This window comes from Scyliorhinus torazame, chromosome 3, assembly GCF_047496885.1.
Source record: "Scyliorhinus torazame isolate Kashiwa2021f chromosome 3, sScyTor2.1, whole genome shotgun sequence".
Lineage (NCBI taxonomy): Eukaryota > Metazoa > Chordata > Chondrichthyes > Carcharhiniformes > Scyliorhinidae > Scyliorhinus > Scyliorhinus torazame.
Genome location: NC_092709.1, coordinates 212,434,611 through 212,455,790, shown reverse-complemented (window position 1 = coordinate 212,455,790; position 21,180 = coordinate 212,434,611). Strand labels below are relative to the sequence as shown.

Here is a 21,180-nt window from a genome sequence, read left to right as displayed (position 1 = left end):
TCCTCTTAACCTTCTTCTCTCTAACGAAAACAACCTCAAGTCCATCAGCCTTGCCTCATAAGATTTTCCCTCCATACCAGGCAACATCCTGGTAAATCTCCTCTGCACCCGCTCCAAAGCTTCCACGTCCTTCCTATAATGCGGTGACCAGAACTGTACGCAATACTCCAAATGCGGCCGTACCAGAGTTTTGTACAGCTGCAACATGACCTCCTGACTCCGGAACTCAATCCCTCTACCAATAAAGGCCAACACTCCATAGGCCTTCTTCACAACCCTATCAACCTGGGTGGCAACTTTCAGGGATCTATGTACATGGACACCTAGATCCCTCTGCTCATCCACGCTTCCAAGAACTTTACCATTAGCCAAATATTCCGCATTCCTGTTATTCCTTCCAAAGTGAATCACCTCACACTTCTCTACATTAAACTCCATTTACCACCTCTCAGCCCAGCTCTGCAGCTTATCTATATCCCTCTGTAACCTGCTACATCCTTCCGCACTGTCGACAACACCACCGACTTTAGTGTCGTCTGCAAATTTACTCACCCACCCTTCTGCGCCCTCCTCTAGGTCATTGATAAAAATGACAAACAGCAACGGCCCCAGAACAGATCCTTGTGGTGCGCCACTTGTATCTGAACTCCATTCTGAATATTTCCCATCAACCACCACCCTCTGTCTTCTTTCAGCTAGCCAATTTCTGATCCACATCTCTAAATCACCCTCAATCCCCAGCCGCCGTATTTTCTGCAATAGCCTACCGTGGGGAACCTTATCAAACGCTTTACTGAAATCCATAATCACCACATCAACTGCTCTACCTGTGTCGCAGTCATTATTATCCTCCGGCGGTGGCACCTCCCTTGGGGGTGATCCGAAGGGATCAAGAGACATTGAGAAGGTGTAAGTAGGGAGGTAGGGTCCTGTCTTTTTCCTTGGTTATTCTCCTCCTGGGATTTAGGCAGGCCCACATGGTGGTTGGTAGGCTGGTCATTGTTTTGAAGTGTAATGGCAGATCTGAGGGGTCCCACAGTTCGGGGAGGGGAGGGGGGCAGTAGACTGGCTGTTCCTCCCAGGGCTCTGACGGTCCTCCCATCCTGGTGTGGGTCCTCCTCTCGTCTTTCTGACTGGGAACAGATTAGTTTCCTCAAATCTTGGGTCTTGATCCCAAGGTTGGTTTTTGCCATATTGGGAACAGTGTTGGTGGTTCGTTGATGATCTGTTTTGACCTTGGTCCTGGGGCTGGGAAATTGAGTTGTGGGGGTTCAATTCTTCACTCTTAGATCTTGTTCTTGCTCTCTCTTTTCTTTCTCTATGAAGACCATGGATTGTTAACATGGGTCTGGTTGTGCCCGGTCCTTTCCTCATATTTGTCTTTTACCATCTCATATGTGAGGGTGGCTGCCTGTGACAGTCTGGGCCTGGAGAAGAGTTCACATTGCACTGTAAGAGTTAGCCAAATTCCCCATAGTACTGGGATTCTCAGGTATTGTTTTCTTCTTCTGTAATTTTGTTTTTAACCTATGGGTGTGCTGCAGGCCTAAATTGTTGCCTGTTCAGGTGCCGATGGGTCATTTACCCATGGTGGAACCTGTTGGGGATTTTGTCCCCGATTCATCTGGTCTTGCTGTTCCTAACATTGCATTGACTGCTGTTGTGGGCTGTATCTATTGTACATTGACAGCTGTAGCTGGCTTTTCGCTTTTGCTAGTTTTGTGCGAATATGTGTTAAAGTTGAAAAGCTCCAATAAACAGACGTTTAAAAATAACACTGGTATGAAAATAATTTGTTGGTTTTCACTATGCTGAATTACACTTGTTCAACAGTGTTTCCATTCTGATATTTGTAATTCAACTCGTACAGGTGGTATTTATTGCAGAGCTTTAGTTGTCCACGATTGCCTCAAATTAATTTGCTTAGTGTGTAAATGTACTGACATTGAGGAAATACATAGTTTAGTATTTCATGAGGTTATTCATGAGGTTATTCATAAAGGCCTGCCTTCTCAACCTTGCCTCTTGCCTGAGGTGTAGTGATGCTCAGGTTAAATCACCACCAGTCAGCTATCCATGTAAAAGGGGAAACCAGCCTATGGTCATCTGGGGCTATGCCAACCTTACATAGTTTAGTTGTTGTGTTATTGTATAAATTCCTTTTTGTTTGTTCCTTTCAGGCTTGTACAATATTCACAATTTTCTAACGAGATTTAAGATCTTCCTACTCTGCAACATTCAAATACTTTGTCTTCTGTTGATACCCACTGTTATCGTGATGAAACATTTCAAAGTGCTACTGTCCTGGTTTGAATGAAAGCAGTTTAAAAGCCTGCCAACAACAGAACATTACGTGTACATTACACAAAACTTGATCAAAACTTGGAAGTATTGTTAACTGTGAGGACAGAACTGGGGCGGACCAGTGGTTGGCACTGCTGCTTCACATTGCCAGGGACCTGGGTTCGATTCCGACCTCAGGTGGTTGTGCGGAGTTTGCACATTCTCCCAGTGCCTGCATGGGTTTCCTCTGGTGCCCCGGTTTCCACCCACAGTCCAAAGATGTGCAGGTTGGGTGGATTGGCCATGCAAGTGTGCAAAGATCAGGTGAAGATAGGGCAAGGGATTGGGCCTGGGTAAGGTGCTCTTTTAGAAGATTGGTGCAGGCTCTATGGCTGAATGGCCTCCATTTGCACTATAGCGATTCTATGATGGAATGGGTGGGCACAGAACAGATGAAATATAATTCAGATAAGTGTGAAGTGATACATTTTGGTAGGAAGAATGAAGAGGCAATGGATACAATTCTAAAGGGATGCAGGAACAGAGGGACCTGTGGGGGGGTTCTGACTGACTGACAGCTACCACAAGGCCATATGTTGTCAAATCATAGAAATGTCAGCACTAATGCTGTATTAGCTAACACAAATTTCTTTATTTCTTTTCAAAGGAAGTAACAATAAACCAGTGGATATTTTGCATTTGTAGTCCATTTGTTGAAGCATTGTTCATGCAAAGTTCAATGATGTATTTGATAAAGAGATAATTATATGTTGCAATACAGAATGCATTACTGTATTCATATATTTTAGGTTGCTTAAATTTAACTAAATAAATGCATAACAGATTAAATGGTAGAAAGAAATTAATGTAATTGAAGAGTCACTTCAATTATAAATCGCAAGGTTTCATAACTGCATATTTATGATTAAGAGTGGGAATTAAAATTAATGAATGCAAAGCATTAAAAATAATGTATTAAGTAATTTTGTAAACTACATATGAAATCTGGAAAATATATTTTACCAAACATTCAATTCATTGAAAAATCTATGTAATAAAGAGGTTTAGAATTTGATATTTACATGGGTGTCAATGTGTGGTGTTGAGAGGTTATGTTCCCTTTGGCAAGTGTGTAAAATAATATGTATGAAGACATGAAGTTGGTTGGGCGTGTTCAAGTAGAAGACATATTTTAAAAGTGGTTGGGATATGCTGGAGATTATTTGTTTAGGCTATGTGAGAGGGTGATGGGTGTAGGTTGGGGAGTCTAAGTTGAAGTGTGAAAGCATGAAACACTGAAAGAGGAAAGAAAGTAGCCATGGACAGGATAGCACAACCTTTAAAATGGCTTGACCCCCAGGTGTGGGATTATTGGTTTGGGAGGTGGGTTGGATTAGAATTCCGGGCAGGCAACCCCAAAAGAACTGAAGAGCAGAAAAACTTTACAACAGGCAGTAATGAAGGCAAATGGTATGTTGGCCTTCATAGGAGAGGATTTGAGTATAGTGACAGGGATGTTTTACTACAATTGCATAGGGCATTGGTGAGGCTACACCTGGAGTATTATGTGCAGTTTTGGTGTCCTTATCTAAGGAAGGATGTTCTTGCTATGGAGGGAGTGTAGCGAAGGTTTACCAAGCAGATTCCGGAGATGGCGGGACTGTCATATGAGGAAAGACTTAAGGTGGTTATTCATTGCAGTTTAGAAGAGTGAGAGGAGATCTCATAGAAACTTATAAAATTCTAACAGGATTAGACCGGGTAGATTCAGTAGCAGCGGCACAACTGTCAGCAAAGTACGGCGAAGTTAGACACCTACAGTCTGCCCTCTCTTTCCCTCAGCAGCCGCCACGTCGGTTTCACGATTTTTAAAAACACAAGTGAACCACGCCCTCGGGAGTTCGGCCCATCGGAGGCGGAGAATCACGGAGGCCCTCGAGGATACTGTGTCGGGCTTGCTATTGATATACAAACCGTGTCAACTGTACGTGCATTCCGGAACGCATTGATACCACTGTCGAGGTGCTGGAACATTGCGATTTGGCATCAAATCGGCACCTGCCACGATTTTGGCTTCGGAACTGATTCTCCGCCCAGTCGTCTTTCACGATTTCGGTGTCAGCCAATAGATAATCCGCCCATTGTTTAATTTCACGAAGGAATTAGATAAAGATCTTGGGACTAAAGGGGTCAAGGGATATGGGGGGGGGGGGGGGGGAAGAGGCGAGATCTGGTATTGAACTTGATGATCAGCCATGATCATAATAAATGGCGGAGCAGGCTCGAAGGGCTGAATGGCCTCCTCCTGCTTCTATTTTCTATGTGAGAGGCTAATGAATGCAGAGGCAGCTTGGAAGAAGGCTTGCCGTGAGGATCTGGCACCATGTTCAAAATGTTTAAATATACAGAATAAAACAGGAAACATCCCTGCAGTCCTTGCCCCTCAAAATCACCATACGCTATTCATGCCAACTCATGTCTTGTACCCACCCCATAACCCTCATTCACTCTGGGTGAACTTGTACCTCTGTACCCACCCCTTTAGTGGGTGAACTTGTACCTCTGTACCCACCCTCTTAGCATCTCATATCAACCATGCCAACCTGTGCCCTTGTAACTACACCCATGTATCTTTATATCATAGAATCCCTACAGTGTGGAAGGAGGCCATTTGGCCCATTGAGTCTGCACTGATCCTCTGAAAGAGCAACCTATCCAGGCCCCTGCCCTATCCCTGCAATCCAGCAACCAATTTAGCATGGCCAATCCACCTAACCTGCACATCTTTGGACTGTAGAAGCTGGAGCACCTGGAGGAAACACACACATAGGGAGAACATGCAAATGCCACACAGTCACCCAAGGCTGGAATTGAACTCGGCTCCCTGACATTGTGAGGCAACAGTGCTAACAAATGTGCCACCATGCCGTCCCATCACCTTTACCAATTTAGTCCAACTATGCCCCCCACCCACCACCCTTTGCCGTTACCATGCCAACTCATCTTGTATCCACCATGAGCAGACCTCAAGACCCATGCATAGGTGAGATTTTAAAAAAGGTTCTATCAAATAAAGTTACAAGTGAGTATTGCAGGCCTGGCTATATTGAGAAAAAAACCTCTGGTTCATTAAAAACCCATTTACTGTATTTGCATTTGTTCAACTAAATAAAGCTTGTAGCCATCTGGGATGGCCACGTCCCGATTTCAAAATGGACCCTTGAAAAGAATGCAGGGAAAATTGGACAATACTGAGAAACAAGCAGGTGCAAGGTATGTCTGTTGATTAGAACCTTAAACTCTCAGACAGGACAGAAACTGCCAAGCAATCTACATACTAATGAGCCATCTCCAGGGACAAAAGGGAAACATTTAGATACACAATGTTAAAGCAGACACCCCGGCGCCAGAAGAGACTAAAACAAAGCAGACCAACGGTCACTAGGACACGTCCAGCGATCAGGGAACCACCCCTCTATTGGAGGAAGATCGATACGAATGATTGAGAAAGACCCAATTAATTGAGGCCAAGTTCAAGGCCCGCCCAAAAGCGCGCAAAGCCCCTTTTAGTATAAAAGGCATTCCCCAAGGGAGAATCTTTCTTCTTTGGCTTTGGCTCAGCGAAGAGAGAGACCAGCCGAGTAGCTACATCAGACCAAGTAAGTTCCAAGTCAACGCACGCTACGAGATAGACGCTCCTAGTTGCTACCCTGTAAACAGCTCAGCCCAGCAGCCTCAGAACCGAGCAACGGCCATTGTTCCTCTGAGTGGGCATCCGAAGCTAAGTATAGGCTTTAGTAATCGTGATAGTTTAGTTTGTAGAGTTTATGCATGAGTAGATTTGACTGTGTGTAAATAAATGAGCATTGCTTTTGAAATACTAACTGGTGTATCGAATCATTGATCAGTATTCGGTTCGGAACCTTGTGGCGGTGTCGAAAGATACCTGGCGACTCTTGAGCAAACGTAATTAAACAGAGTCAAATTAAGAAACACAGCCAAAGTTAGCAACAAGCTTTTAACAACAGACATTTCATTCAAGTGGACAGTCTCTCAAAGCAACAGGCACTGGGTGGGGTTCTCCATCCCACCGCATCAGAAGTCTGGTGAAGAAAACCCAATGGGGTTTCCCATTGTGGGCAGCCCCACACCATCGCGAAATCCCCTGGCTGCTGGCGCAACAGAGAATCTCAACAGCAGAGAATCCAGCCCACTGTATTTAGCCTTAGTCAGACGGTCGTAATCCAATTAGTGGGATAGAGATGATGTGATTAATGGGAGGAGCCAGGGATTAGATTTGTTTAAGGAACCTACAATCACTTGTAGCTGTCAATCGAACTATGAAATGGCAGGCACTCTATTGTGATAATGAATGATTGTGAACCAGGGTTGATCCCTTGGCTTGGTGGTATTATGATCCCAGACCAGACCCCAATACTTACTGGGACAGAAACCCCAATATTTCATTTATTTGTAAGAGTGTAAGAAAGGATGCTTTTCTCCAGGAGTGATTCCATGCACAAATAGTGATATGGTGTATTAAAATAAACGTCATCGTTAACACAGTCTTAAACTAAATTTAAACTCAAAAGAAAATTGCTGAAACAATGCTTCACAATAAAATGAAACACTATCTCCTAACTGATTTCTTTTTATCTAACAAACCGAATCACAGGTCAAACCCCACTTTTGAATATTGTTAACAAACCCAGGAATACTTGGTGTCTTGGATAAACTGATTTGAGAGAGATCCTTCATGAACCAGCTTGCAGATTCTTGCCTGCATCAAACTACCATTTAACTTCCCACCATTTGGCAAGAGTTCCTGTGCTGTTCATGGTTAAATATTAAATATTTTAACTCACTGTTTTTCAGAAGCTGCTGCTCTGTTTACAGACAAATCTAAACTAAACTCAACACCTGACTGCTTCAGTATAGTCCTAAACAACCCTCTTATGGACTGACCTGATTAATACTACACTCCTGTATGCTTCACCCAATGCCGGTGTCTATGTATTTACATTGTGTACCTTGTGTTGCCCTATTATGTATTTTATTTTAATTTTATTTTATATTCATGTACTTAATGATCTGTTTGAACTGCTCACAGAATAATACTTTTCACTGTACCTCGGTACACTTGACAATAAACAAATCCAATCCCTGGCTCCTCCCATTAATTACATCATCTCTATCCCACTAATTGGGTTATGACCATCTGACAAGGCTAAATACAGTGGGCTGGATTCTCCGCTGTCGGGATTCTCCGTTGGGCCGGCAGCCTGGGGTTTTCCCGACGGTGTGGGGCTGCCCACAATTGGAAACCCCATTGGGTTTTCTTTACCAGATTTCTGGTACGGCGGGATGGAGAACCCCACCCAATGTCTCCAATTATCTACTCCCCAGGGAACCTTTTTTCTATAAACAAAATTGCATTAGCCCTATTCAGATGAACAATATATATGGTTGGAATGAATTATGATTTTACTTTTACTATTATATAATATTTAATTGCACCTCTGTCGCCCCAAAGTATAGTTACCTTTCAAACCAAAATTTGTTAAAATCGTGGCTTTGACAAAGAGTCATCGGACTTGAAACGTTAGCTCTTTTCTCTCCCTACAGATGCTGCCAGACTTGCTGAGATTTTCCAGCATTTTCTCTTTGTTAAAATCATTATTGCAGCAGTCAGATGCACACCATCAACCATATTTTTAACCATTACCGCGCCAACTACATAAAATACAATATCTGTCTGAAATTCCTATATTTATCACAGTGCTAATGGCAGCGTCGAGAATATGCCGGGCCAGGTTACAAATTCTGCTGCTGCTGGCCCTTAGCACCTGATGAATGCTCAATCTTGAGTTGCTAGATCTATTCAAAAGCACAATTTTATCACAGTGGTTGTGCCACACACCACGGTGGAGACTATCCTCAATGTGAAAACGGTAGGAGGTTTCCTTGCCCATGTTTGACTTGATTAGACTTCATGGGTCAGAATTTTATAGACTCCCAGAACAAGTCCCTGCAGACTATACAAATATTCCGCACCATCTCAGCTGGGTCTGTCCTGCAGGTGGGACAGGACATAGCCAGGGATGGTGATAGTGGTGTCTGGGATCTGATCTGTAAAGAATGATCCCAGAAGTATGACTATGTCAGGCTGTTGCTAGTGTGTGAGAAAGCTCTCCCAGTGTTGGCACAAACCCCCAAATGTTGCAGAGGAAGACTTTGCAGGGTCAAAATGGCTGGGTTTACTGTTGTCGTTTCCGGTGCAGCGGTCAATGCCTGGTGTTCTGTCTGATTTCATTACTTCTAACTGACTTTGTACCAGTTTAATACTGTTGAGTGGCTTGCTACATCAATTTAAGAGTCAACCACATTGTTGCCAATCTGGACTCACATGTAGGCCGGACCAAGGAAGGACGGCAGATTTTTTTCTCGAAAGAACATTAGTGAATATCCTTTAGTGAACCAGGACATTAGTGAACCAGGCGAGACCTTACAACAGGTTTTTTCATTGTATTTGAACCCAGGTCCCCAGAGCATTACCCTGGGTCTCTGGATTACCAGTCCAGTGGCGCCACTGCCTCTCTTGATGAGTGCCAGTGGTAAGGCACAAATGAGAGGAGTTTCAAACTCACAACAATACATAATACATAGAACAACGGAGAGAAATGTGTCAATCTGCAAGCAGATGTTTCAACAAAAGAACTGGGAGCTGCGCTGGTACACAACGAAAGACAAATAGCATTTGCATCAAAAACTCCAAAATCTGCCGAGACCAAATATGCAAACATTGAAAGAAAGCTTTTCAGTTCATAGTGATCCACTGGGTAAGATCTACAAGAAAGACCTGGGTAAAGCAAAAGTTACCACTTCACTCTGAAATAGAAGACAGGAAGATAGATTATGCTTGTAGATTCCTGACCTCGGTTGTCACCATAGGGGATAAGATTTTTAAAAGTCTAGGTATAAAAATCCTCCCCGAAATGGAGTCAGATTAGAGATGGAGTCAGATTAGAAAAGACAAAGAGTTACACACGCTCTCTCAGCAAGTGATGCAGGAATGTCCTGATAAGATACAGCCAGCAATACTGATCTATCAGAAATTACATCTCACTGGAAAGATGGCATCCTGCTGATTGGATCCAGAATTAAAATCCGATAACAGACTGCAAAACTACAGGCAGACCTGGCTCCTCCCATTAATTCCATCATCTGTATTCCACAAAGAGTTCCATTTATACATTGTCTGCTTGCATCATTGACATGAGAGTTGCACGTGTCATTGTCATCGGCAGACCAATGGAATAATGCAATTGGAAGATTTGAATGCAACTTCAGGAGTTGGCTTGGCAGATTCTGTGCTCTTGCTCTGCTCGCTGTCTCACCGGCTGCCTCATTCTGGTCCTGCTCACTACCTCAGCACAGGGCAGCCCTGCTTGCTGCTTCATTCCGACAGCACTAATTGCCTCACTCCTATCCCTCTCTATGATCTATGATTTTCACTGCTGCAGTTGCTGCCTCACTCCCATCCTACTGGATGCCATCTCAATGTCTCATACGCGTCCCGATCGCTGCCGCACCTGTTATCTCACTCCAGCCCGTCTCCGAACCCGAGTCACTGTCTTGCTCCTTCCCTGCTTGCTGCCACACACGCTGCCTTGCTCCTGCCCACTCACAGCCTTGCACCCATCCCGCTCACAGCCTTGCTCCTGCCCCATTTCTCCACTCACTGAACCACTTGTCACCTCACCTCTAACGGCCAAACGTTGGGTTACCAGGCCAGACCCCAACATTTGTTGGATACAGGATGAGAACCCAAACAATTTTTTTAATTTGTAAGACATAGGAGGAAAGCGTACTTCACCCCAGGAGAGATGACCTTGAACAGGTATCTTTTATCTTAAAACAAACTTCAATTTAAACACAAAATTAACATCAAAGAAATAACTTTACAATTACCAGTTAAACAGTTCTTAAACCAAAGGAACAAATGTGAACCTACTATCTACACCTGTGTTGCTCTCTTTATTTGGTTCTCAATATGGCGGTCAATAAGGTTGCCTTCCTTAATCCTAATTATGTTTACTTTAGAGTCGCCAGGTATCTTTCGATACCGCCACAAGGTTCAAACCTGAATACTGATGCAAGAGCCGAAAGACTAGTTAGTTCGTTCAAAGTCAATACTATTTATTTACACACACAGTAATATCTACTCATGCACGAAATACTACAGACTAAACTATCACTACTGCTAAAGCCTATACTTAGCTTCGGGCGCCCACTCAGTCAGAGGAACAATGGTCGTTGTTCGGACCTGAGGCTGCTGGGGTCGAAGTGGTGAAGGAGAACAGCTAAGGTCGTCCTTCTGGTAGCGAGTGTTGACCTTGGACTTACTTGCTTCTGGTGTAGCTGGTGGAAGGGTCTCTCCGCTTTGAGAGCCGATTCCAAGTGCGCGAAACCCCTTCTTCTTATACCCGAAGGGGTTTCGCGCGCTTTTGGGCAGGCCTTGAACTTCGCCCCAATCAATTGGGCCATATCTTGATCACTTGTATTGATCTTGACCAATAAAGAAGTGGGTGCCCTGATGGCTGGGCGTGCCCGAGGTGGCCATTGGCCTGGCTTGGTTTGTGCTTTCGGTTTGGGGAACTGGCGCCGTGAGGTCTGGAGCCAGATCGGTTACTTGAGTATCTCCCTTTGTTCCCGGTGATGGGCCATCAATATGCTAATGAACCTACAGTTTCAGTCTCGTCTGGGAGCTGCGGTTCCAATACACGTACAGGCTCTGTGCCTGCTTGCTTTCTTAGCATTGTCCATAGTTCCCTGCAATCTTTGCAAACATCCATTTTATATTCTGGAAGTGGCCATCCCAGATGGCTACACCTGCCAACTAATTTCAATTATGCAACCCAATACAGTTGAAAAGCCACCAATAAATAAAGTTAACAAAATAGGTTACTTGCTTAGCTGTGGAGAAACTTTTGTAGACAGATCTTATCAATTGCAGATCCAATACACTTCTGCTCAACCTAACAGCATCTGGCAAAACTGATCAAATTAAAATCCGATAACAGACTGCAAAACTACAGGCAGACCTTGCTCCTCCCATTAATTACATCATCTGTATTCCACGAAGAGTTCCATGAACTGCTCAGGTCTGACTACATACAATCCTTCATAAAATATCTATACTCCAGGGAACCATCCAGCAATCATAACAATATCCCATTAGCCCTTTATTTGTAACTAAGTGATTGGAATGGCTGATGACCTCATCTTTGACGACTCTTTAATTACAGATTTAGTAGACACATTGCCTGTATGTATTTTAAACCAAGATTTGTAATAACAAATATAAAATATTATATATATAAATTTGTACATTCATCACAGGATCAAGTGAGAAACTCGGAGTGGAACCAAACTCCTGTTTATATATTAATTATTCCAGCAAAATCTGATCTGCTTCTTGTCGTTTTACTGAAGGTCGTACTTTTAAAGAACACACAAAAATGTTAAATGAAGAATTGTACTGTGGGAGCCAATTTATTCATGCACAATCAAAAATGGCATTGCATAGTTGCAGGATATTACTCAAAAGTTCTCTTTTGATCAAAAGGTGAAAGAGTTGAGAACTCCAACCATTGTCTCAACAGTACAAGCTCCGTTCACTGAGCAAGGGATTTCTGAAATAGTAAGATATAACAAAACCCAATTCCCCTCCACAGCATTTAAGGGATTTGCTTAACAGTATGGGTTCAACATCATCATGTGATTACCGAAGAGGACAGGTGTTTAAAGAAAACAGGTTCAAATGGTCAAGAGAACCCTCACAAAATGCCAAAAGAAAAAGAAAGACCTTGCCTTTTTGTCACCCTGAGCTTCACCTCCAAAGGCTGACATGAAATTGTCTGCAAAGCCATTGAATGGAAGTATAAAACAGCTCTACCAAGCAAGATGCATCCTTTTGGTTGCTTGGAAGAAGTAAAGCGACAACTCACTGATGCACACGTAAAAGGAGACCAACACTTCAACAGCATGCCTAGGTTGGTTAAAGGACAAACTGTACATGTAGAGGATCCAATCATGAAAACCTAGAATCCAGTGAAGTTAATTGATGAAGCCGAGACCCCCAAGGTCATATATCATTAAGACTGAAATCAGTAAGCAAGTGAGAAGGGACAGAGTCCATATTCAGCCCACACCTGAGCTGGAGCAGCAGAAAAGATCATCATCATCAACAACCCAAATACCACTAACAAGTTTAGATATCAACAATATCACCAAAAAAAAGTGACAATATTAACAACATCAGGCAGAACGCCTACAACACCAGGAGAAATATGCACAACACAGCCTGTGCAATGTGCCAACCACTGAAAGCGATGAACGGCAACCTTAGCAATATCATGAATATGTTGAGAAAACAAGCTATAAAAGGCTGAAATGTTCGGTTTCATTATTAATGTATATTATTAATCTTCTTTAGTTAAAAAAGTTAATGATTAGAACAGTCATATTGATTTAGAGGAATCATGTTTATTTAAGAAAGGTGTTGTATACTTACAGCGTTACATGTGTATGGCATATTCATAAGGATTAGTAACTAATCGTTATGAGAATGTACATCCCAGGGCAGTCAGGCACTGAACAACAATGCATCAGTCCAAAAGTCACATAGAGAGTCTTAAGAAATACACTTGATTGAAATTCCAGGATTTTGAGTCTAAAAATGTGATAATTTTGAACTTCTGGGAACTAGAAGACATATCTACCAGGCATAAAATTCTGCCTTCAGTGCAGCTGACTAAATGCTACTGATGCATTCAGGAAAATAGAAACACTTATTTATTCATTCAAGGGATGTGGGCTTCACTGGCTAGGACAACATATTTTGCCTATACCCAATTGCCCTTCAGAAGGTGGTGGTGAGCTGTCTTCTTGAGCCGCTGCAATCCATGTGGTGTAGATACACCCATTGTGCTATTAAGAGAGTTCCAGGATGTTGACCCAATGACAGCGAAGGAACAGTAGTATAGTTGAAAGTCAGGATGGTGAGTGGCTTGGAGCGGAACGTCCAGGTGGTAATGTTCCCATATGTCTGCTGCCCTTGTTCTTCTAGATGGTAGTGGTCATGGGTTTGGAAGATGCTGCCTAAGGAGCTTTGATGAGCTCCTGCAGTGCAAATATTCAGGCAGCAGAATCCAATTCCAGTTTGCTGAGGCAAAAATATCATGTTAAGTCCATGCTTTTGGGAGAGGATGGGGACATCAAATAAAACTTTAAATGAAGACATAAAGAAAAATGAAAATAGTTCAATAGATAAATATATATTTCACATTTTTATTTAGATTATTTTATTGCCTTGCTTTAGAGATTGTGCAGTTTCATAACTGAGTACAAATATAGCAGCTGGGAAGAAAAAATGATACATAAATTTGAGCAAATTATGGAACCCGGTTATCTGATGCAATCTCAGTTGATCAAAAAAATAGCAGCTACCGTGTCATACATCTGACACCTTTAATGTTGAAAATGCTTAACATAGTGCCACCTGCAGGGCTAACAGCTGCTGCAGGCACTTAATAAATTCCAAAGAAACACCCTATGTACCAAATATACAACATACAGTGGTAGAAGAGATTGTTAATTATAAGAACTCACTGACCGTAAAACTTCAAAGTCTATATACTAAGAAACATGTCAATATTCTGTGCTATTTTAATAATTCATTCAAAAGCTTAGGCATAATAGCCACTTTAGAACTCTTCATTCCCAATCATGTTTTTAAGTCAATTAAATGTTCTATCATTTTATGTGGCTATCCTTGCATTCTGGGCACCAGTGAAAGTAATACAATCCTTTTAGCACCTTCGATGAATTCCAAAATAGCTTTTTACCACACAATTTATTGTGACAGAAAGGATAAAAGGAAGCAGCATAAAAGATGGAAACCTAAGTAGGAGCAGACAGGGCCAAGATGCTTGAGCCAAGTACAGGGAGCACCAAAGATGGTATCAGATAGGTTAGTTTGCGGTGGAGATCAGTCAGAGAAGATTCATTTCATTTCATTTTCATTTTCATTTCATGAGATAAAGAACAGTGAAAGAATGGATTTTGAAGACATTTTTAGTTACAACCTTGTCAGAGATTTTCTTGTGAACTTATTTGCTAATCCGATGCTCTGTGTAAAGAAAGTTGGAGAGACTACACATGTGTATGAGGGAATCAAAGAAAGATACTACAGTCAGGACCACTTAGGTTCTACACTGTGCCTATATTTAGTTCTGAATTGCAGTGAGGCAAGCTAGCAGGAAACTATTAACTACTAGATAAACCTGCATAAGAATCCCATCTTTAAACACTCTAAAAGCAGAGGTGAGTAACACAATAATGTAGTTTTACATCAACAAGATTTATACAGTATGCATAAAAAAATTAAACTTATGATCCAAGGTCGCAAGCACCTGCTTTTAGCTTTCTCAGAACTTCTCAGATTGCTTTAAATTAAATTTATAGGTCCACGTTGGGAACATACAGCAGTGTACGATGGTATATTGAAGGGATCTGTTGCTCAGGACTGCATTGAAGTGGTTTCCTCAAATATTGTGACACAAACATTAACAAACATGCAATCACAAGAGTTATTATAAAAATTGATTCAGCCAGTGATGTAACTCAACTCAGGAGGAAAATTAATCCACTTATCACAGTAACATATTTGGTTTATTATCTTTCCCCATTGCCTATGGACACATAATATTGTACTGATATGGAATTTGTTCTATCACAAGTTTCAACATGAAATATATACAGAAATATGAACAAATATATCAGTACATATGACAGAATGAACTGACACCAGGATTACTGCTGGAAAGGACCCAATAACTTACAGGAAACTTCTCAATTAAATAAATATGTTTGAAGTTTGATATCACGAGAATTGCATTTTCTTAATTAATGTGTACTTTGCATCTGTAAATTATTTCAGACTATGGCAAAGCAATTTTCTGGAAAGGATGATTTATCCTGGAGCATGCGAGCAAGTTTCTGTGTTTTATATTACCTCATAGAGAACACCTTCCACAGAAAACGTCAGGACTGCTTTAGCACAGGGCTAAAGAGCTGGCTTTTAAAGCAGACCAAGGCAGGCCAGCAGCACGGTTCAATTCCCGTACCAGCCTTCCCGAACAGGCGCCGGAATGTGGCGGCTAGGGCTTTTCACAGTAACTTCGTTTGAAGCCTACTTGTGACAATAAGCAATTTTCATTTAATTTCAGAAAGACTTATGGATGGTCAAAAATTACAGATGTAGTCATGTGAGGGTCCCTTTAAGAAAAGTGTGTTTTATCAAATGGCTGCAGTGATATCATTGTGTGGGTGGAGCTGGGCTGTGATTCTGCCTTTTACTTTCATTTTGAGCTGGAAGCTGCTTTGTGGCTCTGAGATTTTTTGGTGTTGTTTTCAGTTGAGGAGCTGCATTCAAACCAAGGTGTATTTTGGGCTCTCTCTCTGCATGACTCCAGACCAAGTGATAACTTCACAGTAATACCAGGAATAGTTTCTGTAAGGATTGCAAACCTATTGTTGTGTAAGAAAAAAGGGTGTTTGGCTTATGGATATTGTTAGAAAAGTTATTAAGGGTTACCTATAGAGTACTGTATCTTTGGGGAGCTATTTGTGTTGGTAATTGATAAGATGTTTACTGTGTGTTTATAAAATGTTAACAGGATTCATAGAATAAACATTGTTTTGTTTAGAAATACTCAATATCTCTGTTGCATAACACCTGGAAAGTGGGCCCTTGTGCTCCTCATAACCAAAATCCATAATAGTATTTAAAATGTTCTAATCTTTCACAATGCAGAAGCACATACCATATGAAATAGATTTACAAAAGAGGTTTCAAAATTTCTTAGGCTTTTTTTTTTTTAAAAAGTATATAAAGAATACGGCCATTTAAATAAACATACAGAATTTTAGGTTTCTTTCATTAAATTCCCAAATTGAGAAACAAGCATTGCTCTCCCTCTGATTGAAGAAAATGTGTTTGCATTAAGGTGATACACAATTAACCTACACTTTGTGGGATCCAAACATCATTTATAAATTCTTTCAGAGAGGATAGTAAGAGATTGGCCCTATTTTTAAATGGGGCTACAGGGAGGAGTGATGGATGTAAAACCAATAATTGTTTTCTGCAGGTTCATTGCCCAGCAGTGAGCCTAAATAATAAACTGGCTTCCTGTCAGACAGGAAAGCCTGCAGCACAAGGATGTATCCAAACCACAAGTACACTGGAGAATGGAGCAGAAGGGAAGGGAATCAAAATGGGAGAGATTACAGTAGAGGCAGCTAGATTGCATGGCTGGGTCACTGAAATGATGGCACACTGGATCAATATAGTGTTTGGGTGGTAATTAAATCAATCGTGTTGGATAGGATAGGAGGACTCCTGATCCTCCTGGCCCACAAGCTGTGCTGCAAAGTCACTTACTTTATGGATCCAGACCTTCACACTTCCTTTTATCAGCTGGGCTTTCAGAAGTCCAGGAAACATGGCCAGCATTAGTTAAAATTGAAAGACTTTTTGCCAGTTTTCCACAGATGTTGAGAAAAAGGAGTTTCCTTGAACAACTCTGTTTTTCACTCAATTATAAACAGATTTAAAATAGATCTAAATGCAATTGAGAACAAAGAACTAGACTTTGTGATTGTTTCTCTGTTTACATAACCATTAGTCATTCTCAGTATTTGAATAACACCTCATACCCATTACGTTGGGAAGTCTCTACTCTCAAACAATGAGCAGGGTTTGTTTCGTACGGCCCCTCACTTCCCTATATGAACTACATAAAAAACAAAAACACACTTCGAGTCAAGCTTTTGAGACAGAATAATGTGGGGGAAAATTTTCATATGATCAGATGTTTGTCATATAGAGAGCCGTTATTTTAAATAAAGAAAGGCTTGTATTTATATAGTGCTTTTCATGACCACCAAATACCTCAAAGCATTTTACAGCCAATGAACTGTTGCAATGGAGGAAATGCAACTGCCAATTTGAGCACAGAAAGTTCCCACAAATAGCAATGTGATAATGATCAGATCATCTGTTTTTGTTTATTATGGGGTAAATACCAGCCAGGGCAGTCAGGAGATAACTCCTTTGCTCTTCTTCGGAATGATGCCATGGGATCTTTCATCCAAAAGACAGCATGTCCAACAGTGCAGCATTCTCTTAGTACTGGGCTGAAGTGTCAATTGTAATTTTTATGTTCAGTGGAACTTGAACCAGGAACCTTGTCGCAAGAAAGTTACCAATTGAGCCACTATCTTTAAGTAAGGTAACTGACTAATGTTCGTTTATTTGTATTGCGCAAGAGAAGTTGCACAAATAAATTAAATGTATCTAATCAGAACTGTAGTTCGATATGTTATTTTTCTGTGAAAGAAAGCAGCTTTAGAACCAATACCTGGTCTTGCCTTACAAAGAGTTTTCCTAATGATTCTTCAAAAATATTGAAGTGGGATTTCAGGTAGATGTGATGGATACGAATATCCAGTTCTGATTGCAAATTGATGTAGTGTTGCAACCCATTGTTACTTAAATAAACTCTGTGCAATATGAAATATAAACAGAAATCGGTGGAAATACACAGCAGTCTGGTAGCATCTCTAGAGGGAGAAACAAAGTTAACATTTCAGGTTGAACACCTTTCATCAGAACTCCTGATGAAAGGTCTCGAACCTGAAATGTTAATTCTGGCCGGTATTCTCCAACCGTTGGGATTGTCTTGTCCCACTGACAGCACAACTCTGCCTGCGGGTTTCCCAGCGGTGTGGGGTGGCTTCAATGGGAAATCCCATGACAAGCAGCAGGAAGAGAGAATCCCGCCACCAGCGAACAGTATGTCACCGGGAGACACGCAGCTGGGGGAATTGGAGGATCTCACCCTCTCTTTCCTTCTTTCTCCACTGATTGCTGCCAGATCTACGAAGTATTTCCACCATTTTCTGATTCTATTTCAGATTTCCAGTATCTGCAGTATTTCCTCTCTGTGCAATGTGAGTCCAGAATTTGAGGGACATGAGACACACTTAATGCCACAGTATTAGAACAGGTATCTACGATTAATCTTAAATCTGCAAAAACATCGTAAAAAATCAGATATAAACTATTTAATTTGTTACATGTTTACAATTATGGTTTATTTTGTGGAGCAAGGAATTTGCGTGTAAAACAATTTTTAGAATGTTAATTTACATCAAAATCGACCTTTAATTATACTGCATGTATATTTAATTTTTTTTAAAAACTATAACAGGCATTCTGTAATTTATCTGATAAATGGGTTGGAGGTTTTTTTCTGCCCAGAAATTGGCATTAATATAAATGATGGTCAGTATCCAAAGGAACACAACATTAATAGCCTCACAAATACTAAACATTCACAGCTCAAGATGTTATGAGCGTACTGTTTTGGAAAACAATATTTTTTCCATTGAAGCACATTCCCTGAAATCGGTCAGATATTACAAAACTATCAAAGTCAGGCAATTATAACCACACAAGGGTGATACTGAGAGTTAAGCAGGAGATTGCAAGCCCACATATACCTTGGTGACTGCAGTTATGAGAGAGAGCTCCACCAACATAACGTATGTTTTGAAATGAAAAGGAATGAGTTTAACAGTGGGCAGCTATGTGCTGTGTCACTGTCACTGCCCCCTCAGCACCTGCAGCATCAGCACCTGCATCCATGGAGAATCGGGCCCTTTCTCCCATCACTTACAGAATGATTTCGGAAAGCACGGTAGCCGCGGTCCGATTCCTTTACCTCTTTCTTCTTCTGTCCGCCTCCGAACTGAACACACGACAGGAGGAGCAGCCAGGAGCCGACCGTTACCAGGGGCAGCGGTGCCAACCTCCGACCAGACGCCATTCCGATAACTGGGGCAACGCCAGCTCCGCATCCCAATTGGCTGGGAGCGCCGTGCCGAACGGCACTCCGGGAGCTGTAGTCAGAGGATGGCAGCTGACCTCAGGAGGAAAGGGAGGGGTGGACTACAGCCCCCAGAATGCAAAGTGTCGGGGGTGATTGACAGCGGGGGATCTTCAATCCGTTGGTGGCGCTGGGGAGGATCCAGCAAGATGTCTTGTGATCCAGCAGTGGGAGCTGCGAAGAGATGGAGCTTGTGCAATTGAGGAAGAACTTTGAAGATACAAAGTAGCTGGTGACATCAACCCGAGTAATTGTAATGCACTTTACCTATATGTTTTAAGATAAGCTTACAAAAACGTTTGGAATAAATTGGAAGCAACTTCACAGTAAAGTAGTGACATTATTAAACTTGTGCATTTGTGGGAACAAAGGTAACTGAAAAAACTTAAGCTTGGGTGCGTGATGCAGAAGTGAAGCAAATCGAATGCGGCAGTATGCACATGAAAGAAAATATCAATACATTTTATGAAATATAAATTATTGAAAATCAATTCAAACGCAAAAACTTTTCTTTCAGGTAAAAATTACAATTTGTTATAGTTAGAATATAGCACAAAATGTACCCAAAAAGCAGTTTACTGTGATTGGTTGCATCTGTAAAACCACCACAAAAAGAGAATGTAGGGCAACCAGCCTCATTATTGGCATTAACTCTACATTTCAGAAATGTAGTTAAATGGTGATAACATAAAAATTCAAGTATAATTTTGCTGAGCAATCACATTTATAAAGGTGGAAATTTATCCGAATGTTTTGTTCACAAACTGCCAAAAAAACAACTTGCATTTACTTAGAACTCCTGTACAAAACATCTCTTACATAAGGAGTAAGAATAAACACAGCAGAACGTAATTTAGAGACAGAAGTAGAGCCTATGGGGAATCAATAAGATTTTTTAAAAGCAACTAAGAGAAAATATGGTAGGGAATTAGCTGAAGGATCAGCATTTGATGGGAGGAATCACACCACTGAAGAATGGAGGCTCAGACTTCAAAGGGTATTTTAAAATGTATTATTTTCACTGGGTGTGGGTGTCGCTGGCAAGGCCAGCATTTATTGTCCATCCTTAATTGCCCTTGATAAGTTAGCTGCTCAACACCACCTTGAAACGCTGCAGCTCATGTAGCATAGATACACCCACAGCGTTGTTAGGAAAGGAGTTCCAGGATTATGACCCAGCCACAGTGAAGGAACCACAATGTAGTTCCAACTTGGCACAGTGTGTGGATTGAAGAGGAACTTGCAGGTAGTGGTGTTCCTATGCGCCTGCTTGCCCAAAGTAGCAGATGGGAATAGTGCTGCGGAAGGAGCCAGGGTGAGTTGCTTCCAATCATCTTGTAGGTTGCACACACTGTTGTCACTGAGTGCCAGTGGTGGAATGTTTAAGGAAGTGGATGGAGTGACTTCAGTTACCTCCTTTGGCAAGTTTTCAAGTTTGGGGTGTGACATTTCCCAAATACAAGTGTACCTGTGGAAAAAAATTTAAAATGAGATTGAAACCTTTGAATTTTCTTGGGCATGTGCTAAAATGCAAATACAAAACAATGGGAGTGATATGAAATTGCCCAGTGGTTCATTTAGTTATTAATTTAGGTTAAATTGGTCAAAGAAGAAAATGGCGGCCAAGCATCAGATTAGAAAAATGAATCATTGAAGTGATGAATCATTGAAGTGATGAAGTTATAGTTGAAGCTCGCCTCAGCAAAGGAATGAAGTAGGGGCATTAATGTTCCATATGTTAAAGAAGGCAATCACCAATGGGCTAACCACATCCGGCAGAAAATGTTTGGTTCATGGTTCAGAGAATACTGAGGTACATGGTGTACCACTGTACTAAACTTGAACAAAGATTAAAGGAAAGTTTATGGAGTAGGAGGTG

At 41.4% G+C, this 21,180-nt stretch overlaps 1 protein-coding gene across 4 annotated transcripts in view; it reads right to left on the bottom strand.

Annotated features, from left to right (window-relative positions):
* The window catches only part of tusc3 (tumor suppressor candidate 3), a 650,472-nt gene extending 631,161 nt beyond the window's left edge, over positions 1-19,311 (bottom strand). The window contains exon 1 of one of the 4 annotated variants that reach the window (XM_072496838.1): positions 19,137-19,311. In XM_072496838.1, coding sequence (XP_072352939.1) covers positions 19,137-19,241 — 105 coding nt within the window. In that variant the 5' untranslated portion in view covers positions 19,242-19,311. Of the gene's footprint in view, positions 1-19,091 lie in introns of all 4 variants that reach the window. The other 3 variants (XM_072496839.1, XM_072496836.1, XM_072496837.1) reach the window with 3 other exon arrangements.
* Between the last annotated feature and the right edge of the window lie 1,869 nt (positions 19,312-21,180).